The sequence below is a fragment of the Tachyglossus aculeatus genome, chromosome 2 (genome assembly GCF_015852505.1).
Source record: "Tachyglossus aculeatus isolate mTacAcu1 chromosome 2, mTacAcu1.pri, whole genome shotgun sequence".
NCBI lineage: Eukaryota > Metazoa > Chordata > Mammalia > Monotremata > Tachyglossidae > Tachyglossus > Tachyglossus aculeatus.
This window is the reverse complement of record NC_052067.1, coordinates 133,241,550-133,265,097: the sequence shown is the minus strand read 5'-3', so window position 1 is coordinate 133,265,097 and position 23,548 is coordinate 133,241,550. Positions and strand designations below refer to the sequence as shown.

The 23,548-nt window shown below is 46.2% G+C and overlaps 1 protein-coding gene across 1 annotated transcript in view; it reads left to right on the top strand.

Moving 5' to 3' along the window:
* The first annotated feature begins 19,912 nt into the window (after positions 1–19,912).
* Positions 19,913–23,548, top strand: part of LOC119947267 — a 68,764-nt gene continuing 65,128 nt past the window's right edge. Inside the window, exons 1-2 of the mRNA XM_038768888.1 lie at positions 19,913–19,958; positions 20,097–20,408. Of these exons, the coding sequence (XP_038624816.1) occupies positions 19,913–19,958; positions 20,097–20,408 (358 nt within the window). The remainder of the gene's footprint in view (positions 19,959–20,096; positions 20,409–23,548) is intronic.

Below are 23,548 nucleotides of genomic sequence, written 5' to 3'. Positions count from 1 at the left end.
TCAGTCGTATTTATTGAGCACTTACTGTGTGCAGAGCACTGTACTAAGCGCTTGGGAAGTACAAGTCAGTAAAATATAGAGACAGTACCTACACAACAACGGGCTCACAGTCTAGAAGGGGGAGACAGACAACAAACCAAAACATGTGGTTCATTCAATCGTATTTATTGAGCACTTACTGTGTGCAGAGCACTGTACTAAGCGCTTGGGAAGTATAAATTGGCAACATATAGAGACGGTCGCTACCCAACAACGGGCTCACAGTCTAGAAGGGGGAGACAGACAACCAAACAAAACATGTGGTTCATTCAATCGTATTTATTGAGCGCTTACTGTGTGCAGAGCACTGTACTAAGCGCTTGGGAAGTATAAGTTGGCAACATATAGAGACGGTCCCTACCCAACAATGGGCTCACAGTCTAGAATGTGTCTGTTTATTGTTGTACTGTCCTCTCCCAAGGACAGTATTAAATTTAATACTTAAATTTAATGAATGAATAAATGAACAAATACCACTCTGTCCACATGTTTTGTTTTGTTGTCTGTCTCCCCCTTCTAGACTGTGAGCCCACTGTTGGGTTGTACATGGTTGTACATATTTATTACTCTATTTATTTATTCATTTATTTATTTTACTTGTACATTTCTATCCTACTTATTTTATTTTGTTGGCATGTTTGGTTCTGTTCTCTGTCTCCCCCTTTTAGACTGTGAGCCCACTGTTGGGTAGGGACTGTCTCTATGTGATGCCAATTTGTACTTCCCAAGCGCTTAGTACAGTGCTCTGCACATAGTAAGCGCTCAATAAATACGATTGATTGATTTATTGATTGATTGATTGATTGATTAAATACGATTGAATGAATAGTAGAAATAGCAGCCGAGGAGCAGAATGTGTGGAGCCGGGCTGCCCTCTTGTGGCCGAACACATGTACGCATCCTCCGCATCAACATTATGGAACAATAAATAGTTCACGAGGTTTTTTCCTTTTTTTAAAATACTAAGAACTGTCCTATGCCCTGGGATAGATACAAGCAGAACAGATTAGACACAGTCCAGGGCCAAAATAGGGCTCATTTGTCTTAATCTCCATTTTAAAGATGAGGTAGCTGAGGCACAGAGAAGTGTAGTGATTTGCCCAAGGTTACACAGCAGAGAAGCTGGGGAGGCAGGACTAGAACCCAAGTCCTCTGCCTCCTGGGGCTTTGCTGTATCTACTAAGCCATGCTGCTTCTCACACAATCATCACCCTTCTCTCAGCCGTGCCAATGTTCAGGAGACTGTGAGCCCACTGTTGGGTAGGGACTGTCTCTATATGTTGCCAACTTGTACTTCCCAAGCGCTTAGTACAGTGCTCTGCATACGGTAAGTGTTCAATAAATACAACTGAATGAATGGTAGGGGTGGGATGGTGATGGTAGGGAGAGGCCATTGGGTTGATGGGATCAAAGCCCACCCTTAACGCCTGTCTTCTCCTCTTGACTGTAAGCTCCTCGTAGGCAGGGAACACAACTTGGCCTATGGGAAAGAGCACGGGCTTGGGAGTCAGAGGGCAGGGGTTCTAATTCAGCTCTGCCAACTCTCGCCCCTTCCCTCCTTCCCTCCTTAACTACCAACTTCAACCGCTCACTCTCCAAAGACGTCTTCCCCACTGCCTTCAAACATGCCCACATGGCTCAGTGGAAAGAGCACGGGCTTTGGAGTCGGAGGTCATGGGATCGAATCCCAGCTCCGCCACATGTCTGCTGTGTGACCTTGGGCAAGTCACTTAACTTCTCTGAGCCTCAGTTACCTCATCTGTGAAATGAGGATTAAGACTGTGAGCCCCACGTGGGACAACTTGATCCCATTGTATCTCCCCAGCGCTTAGAACAGTGCTTTGCACATAGTAAGCGCTTAACAAATGCCATTATTATTATTATTTTTATCTCCTCCATTCTATAAAAACCCTCCCTTGACCCCATAGTCCCCTCCAGCTATCACCCCATCTTCCTCCTACCCTTCCTCTCCAAACTCCTTGAGCGAGTCATCTACACTCGCTGCCTTGACTTTCTCTCCTCCAACTCTCTCCTGGACCCCCTCCAATCTGGCTTCTGCCCCCGTCACTCCGCTGAAACCGCCCTCTCAAAATTCAACAACGACCACCTTCTTGCCAAATCCAACGGCTCCTACTCCATCCTAATCCTCCTCGACCTCTCAGCTGCTTTTGACACTGTGAACCATCCCTTTCTGCTCACCTTCACAACATAGAGAACAATGTAGAGAAGCAGTGTTGCTCAGTGGAAAGAGCCCGGGCTTTGGAGTCAGAGGTCATGGGTTCAAATCCTGGCTCTGCCAATTGTCAGTTGTGTGACTTTGGGCAAGTCACTTAACTTCTCTGTGCCTCAGTTACCTCATCTGTAAAATGGGGATTAAGACTGGGAGCCCCCCATGGGACAACCTGATCACCTTGTAACCTCCCCAGTGCTTAGAACAGTGCTTTGCACATAGTAAGCGCTTAACAAATGCCATTATTATTATTATTATTATCGTCAAGATCAGCCCTTTCCTCTCCATCCAAACCGCTCGCATGATAGTACAATCGCATGTTAGTACAATCACTCATCCTATCCCGACTGTATTACTGCTTCTAGACTGTGAGCCCACTGTTGGGTAGGGACTGTCTCTATATGTTGCCAACTTGTACTTCCCAAGCACTTAGTACAGTGCTCTGCACACAGTAAGCGCTTAATAAATACGATTGATTGATTGATTGATTGCATCAGCCTCCTTTCTGACCTCCTAACCTCCAGCCTCTCCCCATTTCAGTCCATACTTTACTCTGCTGCCCGAATTACCTTTCTTCAGAAACACTCACCCCCCACTCCTCACAAATATCCAATGGTTGCCTATCAACCCCCATAGCAAACTAAAATGCCACACTGTTGGCTTCTAAGCTCCCCATCACCTTGCCCCTTCTTACCTCACTTCCCTTCTCTCCTACATCCCAGCCCGCACAATCTGCTTCTCTAGTGCCAACTTTCTCACTGTGCCTCGATCTCACCTGTCTCGCCGCTGACCTCTGGCCCACGTCCTACCTCTGGCCTGGAATGTCCTCCCCCCCTCAAATCCGCCAAACAATCTTCACTCCTTCAAAGCCCTACTGAAGGCACACCTCTTCCAAGAGACCTTCCCAGACTAAGCCCCCTTTTCCTCAGTGCCCCCTCCCCTCCATGTCACTCTGACTCACTCCCTTTACTCTTCCCTTCCTCCCTGCCCCACAGAACTTATGTATATATCTATAATTCTATTTATTAATATTGATGTCTGTTTTCTTGTATTGATGTCCATCTCCTCGCCCTAGACCGTGAGCCCCATGTAGGCAGGGATTGTCTCTCTTTATTGCAGAATTGTACTTTCCAAGTACAGTGCTCTGCACACAGTAAGCGCTCAATAAATACAACTGAATGAATGAGAGTCAATGCCTAGCCCAACGGGCCACCCCGGCTCAGCCCGGCCAGACGTTTCAATCAGTAAGATGGATGTGGCAGAACATTCCTGTACCCCTTCACCCAGGTTGGCCCCAGAAGCACAGGGTGGGAACTACAAACTTCCTGAGCTCTGGTTCAAAGAAAGCCCGAGTATTTACTGAACACTTATTGTAGGCAGATAACTGTAATAGGCACTTAGGAGAATCTTTTAGACTGTGAGCCCACTGTTGGGTAGGGACTGTCTCTATATGTTGCCAATTTGTACTTCCCAAGCGCTTAGTACAGTGCTCTGCACATGGTAAGCACTCAATAAATACGATTGATTGATTAAGAGAGAACAGTACAACAAAATTGCTGGACATGCCCCCTGCCCACAAAAAGCTTATGGTCCAGAGGGGGAAGAAGGCATTAAAATACATTACAGATAAGTACATAAGTGCTGTGAGGGTGAAGTTGGGGACAATATCAAGTGGTTAAAGAATATAAAACCAAGTGTCTAGGTGATGCAGAAGTGGGAAGGAGTAAAGGAAATGAGAGGTTAGTTGGGGAAGGACTCTTGGAGGAGAAGTGATTTTAGGACTTGGGTTAATAATAATAATGATGATGGTGGTTAAAGGGTATAAAGCCAAGTGCCTAGGTGATGCAGAAGTGGGAAGGAGTAGAGGAAATGAGGGGTTAGTTGAGGAAGGACTCTTGGAAGAGAAGTGATTTTAGGAGGACTTAGGTTAATAATAATAATATTGATGGTGGTTAAAGGCTATAAAACCAAGTGCCTAGGTGATGCAGAAGTGGGAAGGAGTAGAGGAAATGAGGGGTTAGTTGGGGAAGGAGTTTTGAAGGGGAAGTGATTTTAGGAGGACTTAGGTTAATAATAATAATAATAATAATGATGGTATTTGTTAAGCACTTACTATGTGCAAAGCACTGTTCTAAGCACTGGGGAGGTTACAAGGTGATCGGGTTGTCCCACCAGGGGCTCACAGTTTTAATCCCCATTTTACAGATGAGGGAACTGAGGCCCAGAGAAGTGAAGTGACTTGCCCAAAGTCACACAGCTGACAGTTGGCGGAGCTGGGATTTGAACCCATGACCTCTGACTCCAAAGCCCGGGCTCTTTCCACTGAGCCACGCATGTGATACTCTGGGGGAGGAGCAGTGTGGTCTAATGGATAGAACACAAGCCTGGAAGTCAGAAGGACCTAGGTTCTAATCCTGGTTCTACTACTAGTCTGCTGTGGGACCTTGGGCAAGTCGCTTAACTTCTCTATGCCTCAGTTACCTCATTTGTAAAATGGGAATTAAGACTGTTAGCCCCAGTTGGGACATGGACTGTGTCTAACAAGAAGCAGTGTGGCTCAGTGAAACAAGCTCGGGCTTGGGAGTCAGAGGTCATGGGTTCTAATCCTGGCTCCACCACTTGTCAGCTGTGTGACTTTGGGCAAGTCGCTTAACTTCTCTGTGCCTCAGTTCCCTCATCTGTAAAATGGGGATGAAGACTGTGAGTCCCCCGTGGGACAACCTGATCACCTTGTATCCTCCCCAGCGCTTAGAACAGTACTTTGCACATAGTAAGTGCTTAATAAATGCCATGATTATTATTAAATTACAAAATGGAGTCTGTAAACAAAATGCAATTGTTCTCCCAGCCTAGGAACAACTGGAGGGGTGGTGATTTAATTGTTATTTCTGAAATGCTACTACCTTAAATTTCGCTAAATTAATAAAAGGTAAAAACAAATCAGTGAAAAGAGCCCGGGCTTTGGAGTTAGAGGTCATGGGTTCAAATCCCAGCTCCGCTACTTGTCAGCTGTGTGACTTTGGGCAAGTCACTTCACTTCTCTGGGCCTCAGTTATCTCATCTGTAAAATGGGGATTAAGACTGTGAGCCCCCTGTGGGACAACCTGATCACCTTGTAACCTCCCCAGCGCTTAGAACAGTGCTTTGCACATAGTAAGTGCTTAATTAATACCATTAAAAAAATACAGAGGTCATCTTGATATATTTGAAATGATAAATGAATTCCACACGTCTGCCAAGCTAGCTCTAGCTCCCTAGCTAGCTCCCTTCAGAGCCCTACTTTCCACATAGTAAGCGCTTAACAAATGCTATCGTTATTATTATTATCGACCGCAGCGCTTAGTACAGCACCTGGAACATAGTAAGTGCTTAACAAACACCATAAAAAAGAAGGGCCCTATACTGAGGTGGAACCAGGTTGGACCAGGCTGGCCTATGGCTCTGTGAGACCCCTGGAAAAGGGACAGTAGCCCAATCCAGTGAAATCCTGGCCCAACTGTAAGTCTGATTGATCCCTAGAAACTTGGGGAACAACTGGTGCCACTGCAGAGTCAAGACTGGCACAGGACCAGCTCCGGCCCCAGGAGGGCACTTGCCACCACCAAAGCCAGAAACTGGCACAACCAGAAGGGTCAGAAGTCCCCAGCTGACCTTTATTCATCCATTCCTTCATTCAATCGTATTTATTGAGCGCTTACTGTGTGCAGAGCACTGTACTAAGCGCTTGGGAAGTACAAGTTGGGCCTGGACAGAGCTAAAGGGGAAGGTGACTGGGAGATGGTACTGGCTCTTCTGAGCCTGTAACTGCACTGCTTGATTGTGATGATAATAATAATAATAATAATGATGGCATTTTTAAGTGCTTACTATGCACAAAGCACTGTTCTAAGAGCTGGGGAGGTTACAAGGTGATCAGGTTGTCCTATGGGGGGCTCACAGTCTTCATCCCCATTTTACAGTTGAGGTAACTGAGGCCCAGAGAAGTGAAGTGACTTGCCCAAAGTCACAGAGCTGATAATTGGTGGAGCAGGGATTTGAAGCCATGACCCCTGACTCCCAAGCCTGTGCTCTTTCCAATAAATAGAATAATAAATATGTACAAATGTACACAGAAGTGTGATGATGATGATGATGATGATAACCACTCATTCATTCAATTGTATTTATTGAGCGCTTATTGTGTGCAGAGCACTGTATTAAATGCTTGGAAAGTACAATAATAATGATGATACTTGCTAAATTGCCATGTGCCAAGCACTGTACCAACCACTGAGGTAGATACTCATGTTAGACACAGTTTAAGGGGGAGGGAGAATAGATATTTAATCTCCATTTTACAGATGGGGAAACTGAGGCCCAGAGTAAAGTGACTTCCCCCAGATCCCACAGCAGGCAAGTAGATAGATCACGGGCCTGGGAGTCGAAGTACTTGAGTTCTAGTTTAGCTCTGCCACTTGTCTGTCGTGTCATCTTGGGCAAGTCACTTAACCTCTTTGTGCTTCAGTTTCTTCATCTGTAACGTGGGGCTTGAGACTGTAGGACAAGGACTTTGTCTGACCTGATTAACTTGTATCTGCCCTAGCGCTTACTACAGTGCCTGGCACATAGTAAGCTCTTAATAAATGCCAGAAAAAAGTGGCAGAGTGGGCATTAGAATTCAGGTCCCCTGGCTCCCAAGCCTGTCATGCTGCTTGTGCTGTGCTGTTGTCTGGAAATTTGTGGTATGTGTCCTAAAATGTCCCATTACCATTTAATATACTCTCCCAGTCTCATGGGTTTATAATAATAATTATGATGGCATTTTTAAGCGCTTACTATGTACAAAGCACTGTTCTAAGCGCTGGGGAGGTTACAAGGTGATCAGGTTGTCCTACGGGGGACTCACAGTCTTTAAACCCCATTTTCCAGAGGAGGTAACTGAGGCCCAGAGAAGTGAAGTGAGCCCACTGTTGGGCAGGGACTGTCTCTATATGTTGCCAATTAGGACAGTGCTCTGCACACAGTAAGCGCTCAATAAATACGATTGATGATGATGATGATGAAGTGACTTGCCCAAAGTCACACAGCCGACAGTTGGCGGAGCCGGGATTTGAACCCATGACCTCTGACTTCCAAAGCCCTGGCTCTTTCCGCTGAGCCACGCTGCTTCTATCTTTATCCAGGGTGGACACGGGCACTAATCAGTTCTCAGAGCTCAAGTCAGGTGTGGAGAAGAATCCTTTAAGGGAGTAGAGCGGGCCACCCCTACCAGAGAAGGTGCCAGCCCAGGGACTACAGATCAGGGCCCTTTTTGCCAGAAATAGTGCTAGCCCAGGGCTTCCAGAAATGGGCCCCTCCTGCTAGAGAGGGTGTCAGCTCAGGGATTACAGAAAGGGCCCCTCTTGCCACAGAAGATGCCAACCTAGGGCTAACAGAAAGATGATTTCATACTGAAGCAGCGTGGCTCGGTGGAAATCAATCAATCAATCATATTTATTGAGCGCTTACTATGTGCAGAGCACTGTACTAAGCGCTTGGGAAGTACAAATTGGCAACATATACGGACAGTCCCTGCCCAACATTGGGCTCACAGTCAAGGCCCTGCTGAGGGCTCAAGGCCCTGCTGAGAGCTCACCTCCTCCAGGAGGCCTTCCCAGACTGAGTCCCTTCCTTCCTCTCCCCCTGGTCCCTCTCTCCATCCCCCCATCCTACCTCCTTCCCTTCCCCACAGCACCTGTATATATGTTTGTACATATTTATTACTCTATTTATTTATTTATTTTATTTGTACATATCTATTCTATTTATTTTATTTTGTTAGTATGTTTGGTTTGTTCTCTGTCTCCCCCCTTTTAGACTGTGAGCCCACTGTTGGGTAGGGACTGTCTCTATATGTTGCCAATTTGTAGTTCCCAAGTGCTTAGTACAGTGCTCTGCACATAGTAAGCGCTCAATAAATACGATTGATGATGATGATGATAAAAACATTGGGCTCACAGTCTAAAAAAGACTCCAAACCCATGGGGTTCGAATCGCGGCTCCACCACACATCTGCTGTGTGACCTTGGGCAAGTCACTTAACTTCTCGGAGCCTCAGTTCCCTCATCTGTAAAATGGGGATGAAGACTGTGAGCCCCACGTGGGACAACCTGATCACCTTGTATCAGAACAGAGCTTTGCATATAGTAAGCGCTTAACAAATGGACCAAGTTTGGGCCTGGGAGTCCTAGGACCTGGGTTCTACTCCTGGCTCTGCCATTTGCCTCCCATGTGACTTTGGGCGAGTCGCTTCACTTCCGTGTGCCTCAGTTTCCTCAGCTGCAGAATGGGGTTCCAATACCTGTTCTCTCCACCACTTAGACTGTGAACCCCATACGGGACAGGGGACTTTCAGGTTTGTCCATATTAAGCTTAAAGAGTCATCTGGTTGGAAAGATCCCAAAGGCAGGAGAAGATACTATAAAATGATTTCAGTAAATCTCTGTTGAGAAATATAGGTATTGGGTAGGGACTGTCTCTATATGTTGCCAACTTGTACTTCTCAAGCGCTTAGTACAGTGCTTTGCACACAGTAAGCTCTCAATAAATACGATTGATGATGATGATGATTGGTCTGTCTTTGAAGTTGCAATCCTCTCGCCCCACCCAGTTTAATTTGGTGTGCATCGGTCTTTTCAGTTATTCTAGACTTGGAGAGTGAAACTACTGCATATAATACTGGAATAATACATTTCCCCTCCCCATCCCCCGAGCCCTACCTCCTTCCCCTCCCCACAGCACCTGCATATATATATTTGTACAGATTTATTACTCTATTTATTACTTGTACATATTTACTATTTATTTTGTTAATGATGTGCATATAGCTTTAATTCTATTTATTCTGACGATTTTGACACCTGGTCCACATGTTTTGTTTTGCTGTCTGTCTCCCCCTTCTAGACTGTGAGCCCGTTGTTGGGTAGGGACCGTCTCTATATGTTGCCGACTTGTACTTCCCAAGCGCTTAATACAGTGCTCTGCACACAGTAAGAGCTCAATAAATACGACTGAATGAATGAATGAATGAATACAGATATCGTGCCACATGAGATATATTCTAAAAGGTAGGAAGAGAAGGTATCAGACTGTGAACTGTATTTATTGAGTGCTTATTGTGTTCAGTGCACTGTTCTAAGCACTTAGGAGAGTAAAATACAACAATAAACAGATACAGTCTCTACCCACAGTGAGCTTACAGTACAGAAGATATGTCCCTTTGTTGGGTAGGGGCAGTCTCTATATGTTGCTGATTTGTACTTCCCAAGTGCTTAGTACAGTGCTCTGCACACAGTAAGCACTCAATAAATATGATTGAATGAATGAATGTCATCTCCATTTTAACCATGAAGAAACTGAAGTCCAATAGGATTAAGTGATTTGCACAAGGCCTCACAGAAGGTCAGCATCTTAACTGGGATTAGAATAATAATAATTATGGTGTTTCTTAAACGCTTACTATGTGCCAAGCACTGTTCTAAACTCTAGGGTAGATAGAAGGTAATCAGGTTGTCCCACATGGGGCTTATAGTCTTAATCCCCATTTTACAAATGAGGTAACTGAACCACAGAGAAGTTAAGTGACTTGCCCAAGATCATACGGCAAAAGAAATGGCAGAGCCGGTATTAGAACCCACGTCCTCTGAATCCCAAGCCCGTGCTCTTTCCACTAAGCCTTGTGTGCTCTAACCATTTGGCCACATTGCCTACTGTGTATAGGGACAAGGGTACTCGTATCTCCCTCCGGGTTGTGTTTGTTATGTCAGGATATGTCAAGAAGTTTCCAGACCTCATCTGTAAAGGGGAATTCAGAACTCCAAACTCCAGATAGATGTCAATGGGTGGGTTCAGCCAAAGTTCAGACTTTGTTTACCAAAGTCACCAACCAAGGGGATCAGGAGCAGCTAGATGGTTCCCACCAATCGTTGCCTGATTTGCAACTTTAATATTTAGAGGAGGAAATAAATTTTCATCTCTCTAGAAAAACCAGCAAGCAGGCTCCTTTACTCTACCAGGGTAATTGTGAAGGTTTTCCCCTGACAGCCTTGGTGTTTGAGCTCTCCATTTTCTTAGTCACCAAGTCTCCTTTTTATCTTAGAGGATGTCTTCTTCCTCCAGGTCATTTTACCTTTGACTGATTGGATGAGCTATTTCTAGCCTGGATAGTTACCTGATCAGAATTCGGAAAATTTCAAGGAAATAGCTTTTGATTCACTTTGGGTATTATTACTCTTCTGACTGAAAATTGTGGGAAGCCATCTTCTAGGACAGAAATGAGGTGACAGTTGGGGACATTTTCTCTCAGAGTGTATGTGTTTGTGCAATACGATTGATGTAGGATGGAGATCCCCCTTCCTCATCTTGTGTGTGCAAACACGGTGCCTGATGCTATTTTCATTTCTGCCTCTTAGGATCACAGTCTTCAGGTAAAGCTTTGGTCTAGAAACTCCCCATTTCTGATTGTGGTGCACTAAGCTGCCCTGTCTGTAAACTCCAACCCCAGCTCTCTGGGCCTCAGCCACATCCTCTGAGGTTTCACCTTGCTGAGTTTGAAAACAGTTCTTTGACACCTCCTGTTTACAGTTTCCCCATTTCAGCTCACCATAGAGCAGATAATAATAGTGGCTGAGGCAATTCTCAAGTGCTTATTATGTGTCAAGCACTGTATTGTGCACTGGGGTAGATTCAAGATAATCATGGTGGGCAAAGTTCCTTTCCCATAATGGGACTCACGCTCTAAAGGGGAAGGAGAACAAGAGTTGAATCCCCAGAGAAGTTAAATGGCCTTCACAAGATCACACAGCGGGCAAGTGGTAGAAGCAGGTTTACGATCCAGGCCCTCTCTTTTCCTGGTTGGAGCTCTTTCCACTAGGCCATACTGTTTCTCACGCTGCTTTTGGAGTAGTCACAGAAGAGCAAAATTGTTCACAGATAATCTTAAGGAAAAAAATGACCTGACACCTTGTCTGATGTGTTTGTATGTGTGTGTGTGAGAGAGAGCGAGAGAGATAGAAACAGAGAGAAAGAGAGAGAGAGAGAGAGAAGAGAAAGAGGAAAGTATGGTAGTAAAATAGATAAAGGAACCACCCAACATATGCCTGATATTGGGCAAAGAGCCCCAGAGATCAGAGCACTGTACACTAATGCGGTATTAAGGATCCGTACTGCCACTGCTGTATGAAACCTTGTCCTTGTTCATTCATTCAATCATATTTATTGAGCGCTTACTGTCCCCAAACTGGTTTCAGTTAACCCAGCTGGAATCAGTAAATGAGGGTAAGTGACACCCTGAGAAAAGAAGATGGAAAATTCAGACTAGAAAAGGGAAACAATTTTAAAATATTGGAACTATATAGGGTAGCAGGTACGAGAATATATCAGGTCTATTACATTTTAACACAGCAGGGTGGGATTATCTGCATTTGGGGTTACAGAAGGAATCGGCTGGGTTTCCTGCAGGGGCACTGGACTTGATTTCTGTAAGTCCACGGAAGATAGTAGAGGGCTGAGCCTGGAAGATGGCAGATGTTTTTACTTTTAATGAAGGAAACAGAGGGTGACCCTGGTAGTCAGGGTGAGCTGCAGGTTTAGGAAGGGAGTAGAACAAGCATATGCATAGATATGCCCAGAGTTGGGCAGGGAGAATTAGTACCCCCATCTAAGATCTGTTTTTTCTGACCTCATCTCTTCCTTCCTCAGTCCAGTTTGTACTTCACCATATTCCCTTCAAAGCCCTACTGAGAGCTCACCTCCTCCAGGAGGCTTTCCCAGACTGAGCCCCCTCCTTCCTCTCCCCGTCCTCCCCTTCTCCATCCCCCCGCCTTACCTCCTTCCCCTCCCCACAGCACCTGCATATACGTATATATGTTTGTACGTATTTATTACTCTATTTATTTATTTTACTTGTACATATTTATTCTATTTATTTTATTTTGTTAATATGTCTTGTTTTGTTGTCTGTCTCCCCCTTCTAGACTGTGAGACTGCTGTTGGGTAGGGACCGTCTCTATATGTTGCCAACTTGTACTTCCCAAGCGCTTAGTACAGTGCTCTGCACACAGTAAGCACTCAATAAATAGGATTGATTGAATGAATGAATGAATATTGCCCGGATCATTTTTCTGCAAGATGTTTGGTCCATGTTTCACCACTCCTGAATAACCTCTCCAGTAGCTGCCCATCCACCTCCTCATCAAACAGCAGCTCCTTACCAACTCCTTAATGAACTCAATCATCTTGTCTCCTCTTTCCTTACCTCACTGCTTTACTACTACAACCTAGCCTGAGTCCGTTTCTCCTCTAATGCCAAGCTACTCACCGTAACTCAATCTCATCAATCTCACCGCCCACCTCTTGCCCGTGTCCTGCATCTGGCCTGGAATGCCGTCCCTCCTCATATCTGACAGACAATTAGTCTCTCCACCTTCAAAGCCTTATTAAAAACACATCTCCTCCAAGAGTTCTTCCCTGACTAAGCCCCCATTTCCTCTTCTCCCACTCCCTTCTGCATCAACCATGTATGTGGATTTGCTCCCTTTATTAATTCCACCCTCAGCACCACAGCAGTTATGTACATATTTGTAATTTATTTATTTATGTCTGTCTCTCCCTGTAGACCATAAGCTCATTGTGAGCAGGGAACGTGTCTAAAAACTCTGATCTATCGTTTCATTGTACTCTTCCAAGTGCTTAGTACAGTGCTCGGCACCCAGTAAGTGCTAAATAAATTCAATTGATTGCTTGATTAAAAGCCACCTCAGAAGCTAGAGGAGACTTAGGTAAATACAGGGCTGGGGTGTCAGGGAAGGCAAAAAGGACCCTCATTTCTACTAGCTCTCCTTTCCTGAGGGACAGCTTATTGGGATTCTAGGTCTGAGGAGCAATTCCTGCTGGTCCTGGACTTCTGCCCTTGGTGCTGCTACTTGGAAGACTGGACACTTGCTGCTGAAGTCTGAGAACATCCACCTCTGACCCATCGGGGGTCTTTCACAGCCTTGATTCTCCCTTTAAAGCCCAACAGAACATCAGGAACCTCTGGTCTGTCATCATCATGGGGTTTACAGCAGCCTCTCAAATCTTGCTTCTGGTCTGTCCCGGTGCTCTGATCATGGGTTAAGACCATGAGTCCCATGTGGGACAACCTGATCACCTTCTATCCCCTCAGCGCTTAGAACAGTGCTTTGCACATAGTAAGCACTTAACAAATGCCGTTATTTTTATTATTAGTATTATTATTATGGGTTTACCCCAAGATATAGTAGCTGCAGTTCAGAACCTCACCCCCAACTTTGTCTTACAAGGAGCAGTTGCCAGTATCTTCAGAGATGCAGGAGGGAGAACCTAAGTAATCAGCTTTAGTTTCTTCCCTTCCTCCATACTTGGTTTTCCTCAACTGATCAAATCCACTAGTCTCACTAAACCCTATGACTTCCTCTTCAACTCCCTCCTTCTGTCATACCTGCCCAAACTGACACCGGGTTGTATCTTTTCTGTAATAGTTCATTCATTCAATCATATTTATTGAGTGCTTACTGTGTGCAGAGCACTGTACTAAGTGCTCAGGAAGAACAAGTTGGCAACATAGAGAGATGGTCCCTACCCAACAACGGGCTCACAGTCTAGAAAGTCACAGTCTGTTCTGCATGGGTAGTGGAAGGCAAGACAGGATCCCTCCCCACAGCACCTGTATATATGTTTGTACCTATTTATAACTCTATTTATTTTACTTGTACATATTTACTATTCTATTTATTTTATTTTATTAATTTGTTGTTTTGTTGTCTGTCTCCCCCTTCTACACTGTGAGCCCGCTGTTGGGTAGGGATCGTCTCTATATGTTGCCAAATTGTACTTCCCAAGAGCTTAGTACAGTGCTTTGCACACAGTAAGCGCTCAATAAATAAATCCCCATTTTACAGATGAGGGAATGGAGGCCCAGAGAATAATAATAATAATAATGATGATGATGGCATTTATTAAGTGCTTACTATGTACAAAACACTGTTCTAAGCACTGGGAGGTTACAAGTTCATCAGGTTGTCCCTCAGGGGCTCACAGTCTTAATCCCCATTTTACAGATGAGGTAAATGAGGCCCAGAGAAGTTAAGTGACTTGTCCAAAGTCACACAGCTGACAATTGGTGGGGCCAGGGTTTGAACCCATGACTTCTGACCCCAAAGCCCGGGCTCTTTCCACTGAGCCATGCTGCTTCTACAGTTCTATGTTGAACTGTACATAGTAGGTAGTAAGCACATAATAAGCACTTAACAAATACCATAAAAAATGAAGATTAAAACCAACTAACCCTCTCCCCCTTTTCTACATGCCTCAATGTTATTTCCTGTTTCGCATAGCATTAACACCTCAGTGTTAAATTCTGCCTTTGTACCCTTTGATCTTTGCAAGCAATAGCTAAACTGTAGTGATTGGCTGCAGCTGTTTCTGCAAACTGTGCAACTATTAATTAATTAATTAATTCAATACATTTATTGAGTGCTTACTGCATGCAGAACACTGTACTAAGCACTTGGAAGAATACAACATTCATTCATTCATTCAATCGCATTTATTGAGCGCTTACTGTGTGCAGAGCACTGTACTAAGCACTTGGGAAGTACAAGTTGGCAACATCTAGAGACGGTCCCTACCCAACAGCGGGCTCACAGTCTAGAAGGGGGAGACAGACAACAAAACAAAACATATTAACAAAATAAAATAAATAGAATAAATATGTACAAGTAAAATAAATAAATAAATATGTACAAATAAAATAAATAAGTAGAGTAATAAATACGTACAAACATATATACATATATACAGGTGCTGCGGGGAGAGGAAGGAGGTAAGGCGGGAGGGGTGGGGAGGGGGAGTAAGGGGAGAGGAAGGAGGGGACTCAGTGTGGGAAGGCCTCCTGGAGGAGGTGAGCTCTCAGTAGGGCTTTGAAGGGAGGAAGAGAGCTAGCTTGGCAGATGTGCGCAGGGAGGACATTCCAGGCCAGGGGGATGACGTGGGCCGGGAGTCGATGGCGGGACAGGCGAGAATGAGTCCCGGTGAGGAGATTAGTGGCAGAGGAGTGGAGGGTGCGGGCTGGGCTGGAGAAGGAGAGAAGGGAGGTGAGTTAGGAGGGGGCGAGGTGATGGACAGCCTTGAAGCCGAGAGTGAGGAGTTTTTGCTTGATGCGTAGGTTGACAGGCAGCCACTGGAGATTTTTGAGGAGGGGAGTAACATGCCCAGAGCGTTTCTGTACAAAGACGATCCGGGCAGCGGCATGAAGCATGGATCGAAGTGGGGAGAGATAGGAGGATGGGAGACCAGAGAAGAGGCTGATGCAGTAATCAACAGTAAACAGTAAACAGGCACATTCCCTTCCCATAACAAGCTTACACTCCAGAGGATGAGCTTACAGTCTACAAGTACAACTACAACTTACTAGAACTCAGGGTCCATCTTCTTTCTTTCCCCCACCTCCTTCCCTACTTCCATCTGTTGTAATAATAAAATAATAATAATAATAATAATAGTATTTATTAAGCACTTACTATGTGCAAAGCACTGTTCTAAGCGCTGGGGAGGTTACAAGGTGATCAAGTTCTCCCTCAGGGGGCTCACAGTCTTAATCCCCATTTTCCAGATGTGGTAACTGAGGCCCAGAGAAGTTAAGTGACTTGCCCAAAGTCACACAGCTGACAACTGGTGGAGCTGGGGTTTGAACCCATGACCTCTGACTCCAAAGCCCGTGCTCTTTTCACTGAGCTACACTGCTTCTAGGAGCTCTCTTCTTAACTGGACAGCCTGGCTTTGTACATTTGGGTGAGAACTGGTCACCTTCCTGGAGCCAGTTGAGGGAGGACATGCCTGGAGGGTCGTATGAGCCCTCCCTTGCTCCCCACACTCCTGACCCTTGGGCCCAACCATGCAAAAAGGGACTGCCCTTCACCCATGATCCCAGGGGCTCCCACTGAGCCTGCTTCTGCTCAGGGAATGGCGTGACCAAAGGCAGCACGAGGCCTTCTCGACTTTTAGAACATCGGAAAGGTCACCACTGTGGCAGCAGCTGAAACTTCCTGAACTGTGGGGTTGTGAGCTGTGAGGAGTCTGAAGTCCTGTCACTCCTTTTGTGTTCATTGTAGTTTATGTCTTTTTTATTTTTGTTTGCCTTTCCTTAAATATGTCTCCTCTCCTCCTCCCCCCATCTTACCTCCTTCCTTTCCCCACAGCACCTGTATATATGTATATATGTTTGCACATATTTATTACTCTATTTATTTATTTATCTTACTTGTACATATCTATTCTATTTATTTTATTTTGTTAATATGTTTGGTTTTGTTCTCTGTCTCCCCCTTCTAGACTGTGAGCCCACTGTTGGGTAGGGACTGTCTCTATATGTTGCCAACTTGTACTTCCCAAGTGCTTAGTACAGTGCTCTGCACACAGTAAGCGCTCAATAAATACGATTGATTGACTGATTGACAGGGTTTTTGTCCAACCTGATTAGCTTGTATATACCCCAGCATGTAGTACACTGCCTGGCACATAATAATAATAATGATGGCATTTGTTAAGCTCTTACTATGTGCAAAGCACTGTTCTAAGCGCTGGGAGGTTACAAGGTGATCAGATTGTCCCTCGGAGGCTCACAGTCTTAATCCCCATTTTACAGATGAGGTAACTGAAGCCCAGAGAAGTTAAGTGACTTGCCCAAAGTCACACAGCTGACAATTGGCGGAGCTGGGGTTTGAACCCATGATCTCTGACTCCAAAGCCTGGGCTCTTTCCACCGAGCCATGCTGCTTCTACAGTTCTATGTAGAACTGTACATAGGTAAGTAGTAAGCACATAGTAAGCACTTAACAAATACCATAAAAAAATGAAGATAAAAACCACTATCCCTCTGCCCCTTTTCTACATGCCTCAGTGTTATTTCCTGTTTTGCATAGCATTAACACCTCAGTGTTAAATTCTGCCTTTGTACCCTTTGATCTCTGCAAGCAATAGCTAAACTCCAATGATTGGCTGCAGCTGTTTCTGCAAACTGCAAAACTATTCATTCATTCATTCAATACATTTATTGAGTACTTGCTGTATGCAGAGCACTGTACTAAGCACTTGGAAGACTACAACAGTAAACAGGCACATTCCCTGCCCATAACAAGCTTACACTCTAGAGGATGAGCTTACAGTCTACAAGTACAACTACAACTAACTAGAACTCAAGGTCCATCTTCTTTCCTTCCCCCTCCTCCTTCCCTACTTCCATCTGTTGTAGGAGTTCTGTCCTTGCCCGGGCAGCTGGGCTTTGTCCATTTGGGGGAGAACTGGTCACCTTCCTGGAGCCAGTTTGGGGAGGACATGTCTGGAGGCTCGTGTGAACCCTCCCTTGCTCCCCACACTCCTGACCCTTGGGCCCAACCATGCAGAAAAGGACTGCCTTTCACCCATGACCCCAGGGACTCCCACTGAGCCTGCTTCTGCTCAGGGAATGGCGTGACCAAAGGCAGGCAGCACGAGGCCTTCTCGACTTTTAGAACATCGGAAAAGTCACCACTGTGGCAGCAGCTGAAACTTCTTGAACTATGGGCCAGTGAGCTGTGAGGAGTCTGTAGTCCTGTCACTCCTTTTGTGTTTATTGTAGTTTATGTCCTTTTTATTTCTGTTTGCCCATCCTTAAGTATGTCTCCTCTCCCCCTTATTCTAAGATTGCGAAGCCTTTAGGGGCAAGGGACCATGACTAAATCTCATCTGTGTATTAATTTTTCAGTGTGTAATACAAGTGAATTGCTGGAAAGAACTACTACTACTGCTACAACTACTACCACTACTAGTATTCATTCATTCATTCAATCGTATTCATTGAGTGCTTACTGTGTGCACTGTATTGTACTAAGCGCTTGGGAAGTACAAGTTGGCAACATATAGAGATGGTCCCTACCCAACAGCGGGCTCACATGGTGATCCTGGGTGAAGGTGCAGGGGAAGGTGAGAGGTTGAATACTGATCTCTGCCCCGGGCGATGCCAAGAAGAATCCCAGACCAAACCACAGTCTTGACCCTGGGTACAGAGTCCTGAGTCCAGAGTTTGAGTCCCTTCTGTTCTCAATCTACACTCACTCCCTTGGTGACCTCATTCGCTCCCACGGCTTCAACTATCATCTCTACGCTGATGACACCCAGATCTCCATCTCTGCCCCTGCTCTCTCCCGCTCCCTCCAGGCTCGCATCTCCTCCTGCCTTCAGGCCATCTCCATCTGGATGTCCACCCGCCACCTAAAGCTCAACATGTCGAAGACTGAGCTCCTTGTCTTCCCTCCCAAACCCTGCCCTCTCCCTGACTTTCCCATCTCTGTTGACGGCACTACCATCCTTCCCGTCTCACAAGCCCGCAACCTTGTTGTCATCCTCGACTCCGCTCTCTCATTCACCCCTCACATTCAAGCCGTCACTAAAACCTGCCGGTCTCAGCTCCGCAACATTGCCAAGATCCACCCTTTCCTCTCCATCCAAACTGCTACCCTGCTCATTCAAGCTCTCATCCTATCCCGTCTGGACTACTGCACCAGCCTTCTCTCTGATCTCCCATCCTCGTGTCTCTCTCCACTTCAACCCATACTTCATGCTGCTGCCCGGATTATCTTTTTCCAGAAACGCTCTGGGCATATTACTCCCCTCCTCAAAAATCTCCAGTGGCTACCAATCAATCTGCGCATCAGGCAGAAACTCCTCACCCTGGGCTTCAAGGCTCTCCATCACCTCGCCCCCTCCTACCTCACCTCCCTTCTCTCCTTCTCCAGCCCAGCCCGCAACCTCCGCTCCTCCACCGCTAATCTCCTCACTGTACCTCGTTCTCGCCTGTCCCACCGTCGACCCCCGGCCCACGTCATCCCCCGGGCCTGGAATGTCCTCCCTCTGCCCCTCCGCCAAGCTAGCTCTCTTCCTCCCTTCAAGGCCCTGCTGAGAGCTCACCTCCTCCAGGAGGCCTTCCCAGACTGAGCCCCTTCCCTCCTCTTCCCCTCGTCCCCCTCTCCATCCCCCCATCTTACCTCCTTCCCTTCCCCACAGCACCTGTATATATGTATATATGGTTGTACATATTTATTACTCTATTTATTTATTTATTTATTTATTTTACTTGTACATTTCTATCGTATTTATTTTATTTTGTTGGTATGTTTGGTTCTGTTCTCTGTCTCCCCCTTTTAGACTGTGAGCCCACTGTTGGGTAGGGACTGTCTCTATGTGTTGCCAATTTGTACTTCCCAAGCGCTTAGTACAGTGCTCTGCACATAGTAAGCGCTCAATAAATACGATTGATTGATTGATTGATTGATTTATCCATGATCTCTGGGACTGAGGGTCTGCCCTGCCTGGTTCAGATTCCCACAGGCCTCTGCACAGAGGAGTCCTGAGCTGGCATGAGCCCAATTTTAACCTCAGGTTGGGGTGAGGGGCAGAGAGAGGGAGGCGAGAATGAGGAAGAGCTGAGCTGATGGTTTATTGGCTCCTGTTTCCACCTCCCCCTCCTGCCCCCCTGCCTCCAGATATTACTGCCTTGACTTCCCCCTGAACCGTGACTTGTCGGCAGGCCTCCTCACCTCTCATAGTCCTCTCCCCGGCCCTGGCCACAGCATGCTGGTCCAGGTCCAGTTGCTCTGGCTGCTCTTGGCTCTCACAGGTATATTTTAATGCCATGAACTGGAGTTATCTATGTGATAGGTTTGTCTGTGAGGTGGGGTTATCCATGAGGCTGTGACTGTTCCTGACTGGCACTGATTCCCTTGGTGACGGCTAATGTTTGTGCTTTCCTTTCCAGGATCCAAGGGTCAGGTACAGCTGGTGGAGTCCGGAGGAGGCATGAAATATGCAGGGGAGTCTCTGCGTCTCTCCTGCCAGGCCTCAGGATTCAACTTTGGGGGCTATGCTATGAACTGGTATCGGGTGGCTTCAGGAAAGTCTCGTGAATTTGTCGCCAGCATCAGTTCCTGGGATGGGAGTAACACCAATTATGCGGATGCAGTCAAGGGTCGATTCACCATCTCCAGGGACAACGCCAATAGCCGGCTGTACCTGCAGATGAACTGGCTGAGAGTGGAGGACACGGCCCGGTATATCTGCCACGTTCACAGTGAGGGGAAGCGAGTGAGGGCCCAGGCATAAACCCCTCGATCCCTCCTGCATCAGATGCCAGGAAACTACTGTGGCTGCCGCCACCACTGCTGAACAACAGCATGTGAGAGGAAGTCATGTCTAGTTGTCGCTGGTCAGCTCACCAGAAATCTCCCTTTTCAGCCACCTGTCTCCAGGTGGACCATTAAAATGTGTTTTGCTTTACGCACCCCGCCCTCCACTCTCCCTCTCCTCTGTCTCCTCATCCCAGTCCCTACACTCTCTCCATCCCCATGGCCTTGCTGCCTCCCTGTTCCTCATTCATTCATTCATCCAATCGTATTTATTAAGCACTTACTGTGTGCAGAGCACTGGACTAAGCACTTGGGAAGTACAAGTCGGCAACATACAGAGACGGTCCCTACCCAACAGCGGACTCACAGTCTAGACGGGGGAGACAGACAACAAGACAGAACATGTGGACAGGTGTCAAGTCATCAGAATAAATAGAAATAAAGCTAGATGCACATCATTAACAAGTTCATGTGTCTCTCTATAACTCTTCCCTCTTTCAGCCACTACAGTGAAGCAAGACCCGCCTCTTACCTCAGAACCAAACCACTGTCACAGTCTCCTAGCTAACCCCCCTGCCTCCAGACTCTTCTTTCTCTTTCTACCGCATTTTTTAAAAAAATCTCTCATCAAGTTTCTATTCTATTCTTTTGTGACTGTATACTGCCTGGTCTCTCCTAATGAACTGTAAATTTTTCAGAAGAAGCAGTGTTACCTAGTGGAAAGAACATGGGCTTGGAATTTTGCAGATGAGGTAACTGAGGCCCAGAGAAGTTAAGTGACTTGTCCAAAGTCACACAGCTGACAATTGGCGGAGCCGGGGTTTGAACCCATGACCTCTGACTCCAAAGCCCGGGCTCTTTCCACTGAGCCATGCTGCTTCTACAGTTCTATGTAGAACTGTACATAGTAAGTAGTAAGCACATAGTAAGCACTTAACAAATACCATAAAAAATGAAGATAAAAACAACTAACCCTCTCCCCCTTTTCTACATGCCTCAGTGTTATTTCCTGTTTCACATAGCATTAACACCTCAGTGTTAAATTCTGCCTTTTTACCCTTTGATCTCTACAAACAATAGCTAAACTCCAGTGATTGGTTGCAGCTGTTTCTGCAAACTGTGCAACTATTCATTAATTCATTCATTCATTCAATACATTTATTGAGTGCTTACTGTATGCAGAGCACTGTATTAAGCCCTTAGAAGAATACGACAGTAAACAGGCACATTCCCTGCCCATAACAAGCTTACACTCTAGAGGATGATCTTACAGTCTACAATTACAACTACAACTAATTACAACTCAGGGTCCATCTTCTTTCCTTCCTCCTTCTCCTTCCCTACTTCTAGAAGATGAGCTAACAGTCTACAACTACAACTAATTAATAATAACAATAATAATGGCATTTATTAAGTGCTTACTATGTGCAAAGCACTGTTCTAAGCACTGGGGAGGTTACAAGGTAATCAAGGTGTCCCACGGGGGGCTCACAGTCTTAATCCCCATTTTCCAGATCAGGTAACTGAGGCACAGAGAAGTGAAGGGACTTGCCCAAAGTCACACAGCTGACAATTGGTGGAGCCAAAATTCGAACCCAGGACCTCTGACTCCAAAGCCTGTGCTATTTCCACTGAGCCACGCTGCTTCTCTAACTAGAACTTAACTAACCAGCACTCACAGTCCATCTTCTTTCCTTCCCCCTCCTCCTTCCCTACTTCCGTCTGTTGTAGGAGTTCTGTCCTTGCCTGGGCAGCCGGGCTTTGTCCATGTGGGTGAGAACTGGTCACCTTCCTGGAGCCAGTTTGGGGAGGACATGTCTGGAGGCTCATGTGAGCCCTCCCTTGCTCCCCACACTCCTGACCCTTGGGCCCAACCATGCAGAAAGGGACTGCCCTTCACCCATGACCCCAGGGGCTCCCACTGAGCCTGCTTCTGCTCAGGGAATGGCGCGACCAAAGGCAGCACGAGGCCTTCTCGCCTTTTACAACATTGGAAAGGTCACCACTGTGGCAGCAGCTGAAACTTCCTGAATTGTGGGGCTGTGAGTTGTGAGGAGTCTGAAGTCCTTTCACTCCTTTTGTGTTTATTGTAGCTTATGTCTTTTTTATTTTTGTTTGCCCTTCCTTAAAAATATGTCTCCTCTCCTCCTTATTCTAAGATTGTGAAGCCTTTAGGGGCAAGGGACCATGACTAAATCTCATCTGTGTATTAATTTTTCAGTGTGTAATACAAATGAATTTCTGGAAAGACCTACTAGTACTGCTACTACTACTACTACTACTACTACTACTACTACTACTACTACTACTACTATTCATTCATTCATTCAATCATATTTTTTAAGTGCTTCCTGTGTGCAGAGCACTGTACTAAGCGCTTGGGAAATACAAGTTGGCAACATATAGACGGTCCCTACCCAACAGCGGGCTCACATGGTGATCCTGGGCGAGGGTGCAGGGGAAGGTGAGAGGTTGAATACTGATTTCTACACCGGGTGATGCCAAGAAGAAGCCCAGACCAAACCACAGTCTTGGCCCTTGGAACAGAGTCCTGGGTCCAGAGTTTATCCATGATCTTTGGGACTGAGGGTCTGCCCTGCCTGGTTCAGATTCCCACAGAGGAGTCCTGAGCTGGCATGAGCCCAATTTTAACCTCAGGTTGGGGTGAGGGGCAGAGAGAGGGAGGTGAGAATGAGGAAGAGCTGAGCTGATGGTTTATTGGCTCCTGTTTCCACCTCCCCTCTCCTGCCCCCCTGCCTCCAGATATTACTGCCTTGACTTCCCCCTGAACCGTGACTTGTCGGCAGGCCTCCTCACCTCTCATAGTCCTCTCCCCGGCCCTGGCCACAGCATGCTGGTCCAGGTCCAGTTGCTCTGGCTGCTCTTGGCTCTCACAGGTATGTTTTAATGCCATGAACTAGAGTTATCTATGAGATAGGTTTGTCTGTGAGGTGGGGTTATCTGTGAGGTTGTGACTGCTCCTGACTGGCACTGATTCCCTTGGTGATGGCTAATGTTTGTGCTTTCCTTTCCAGGATCCGAGGGTCAGGTGCGGCTGGTGGAGTCTGGAAGAGGCGTGAAATAC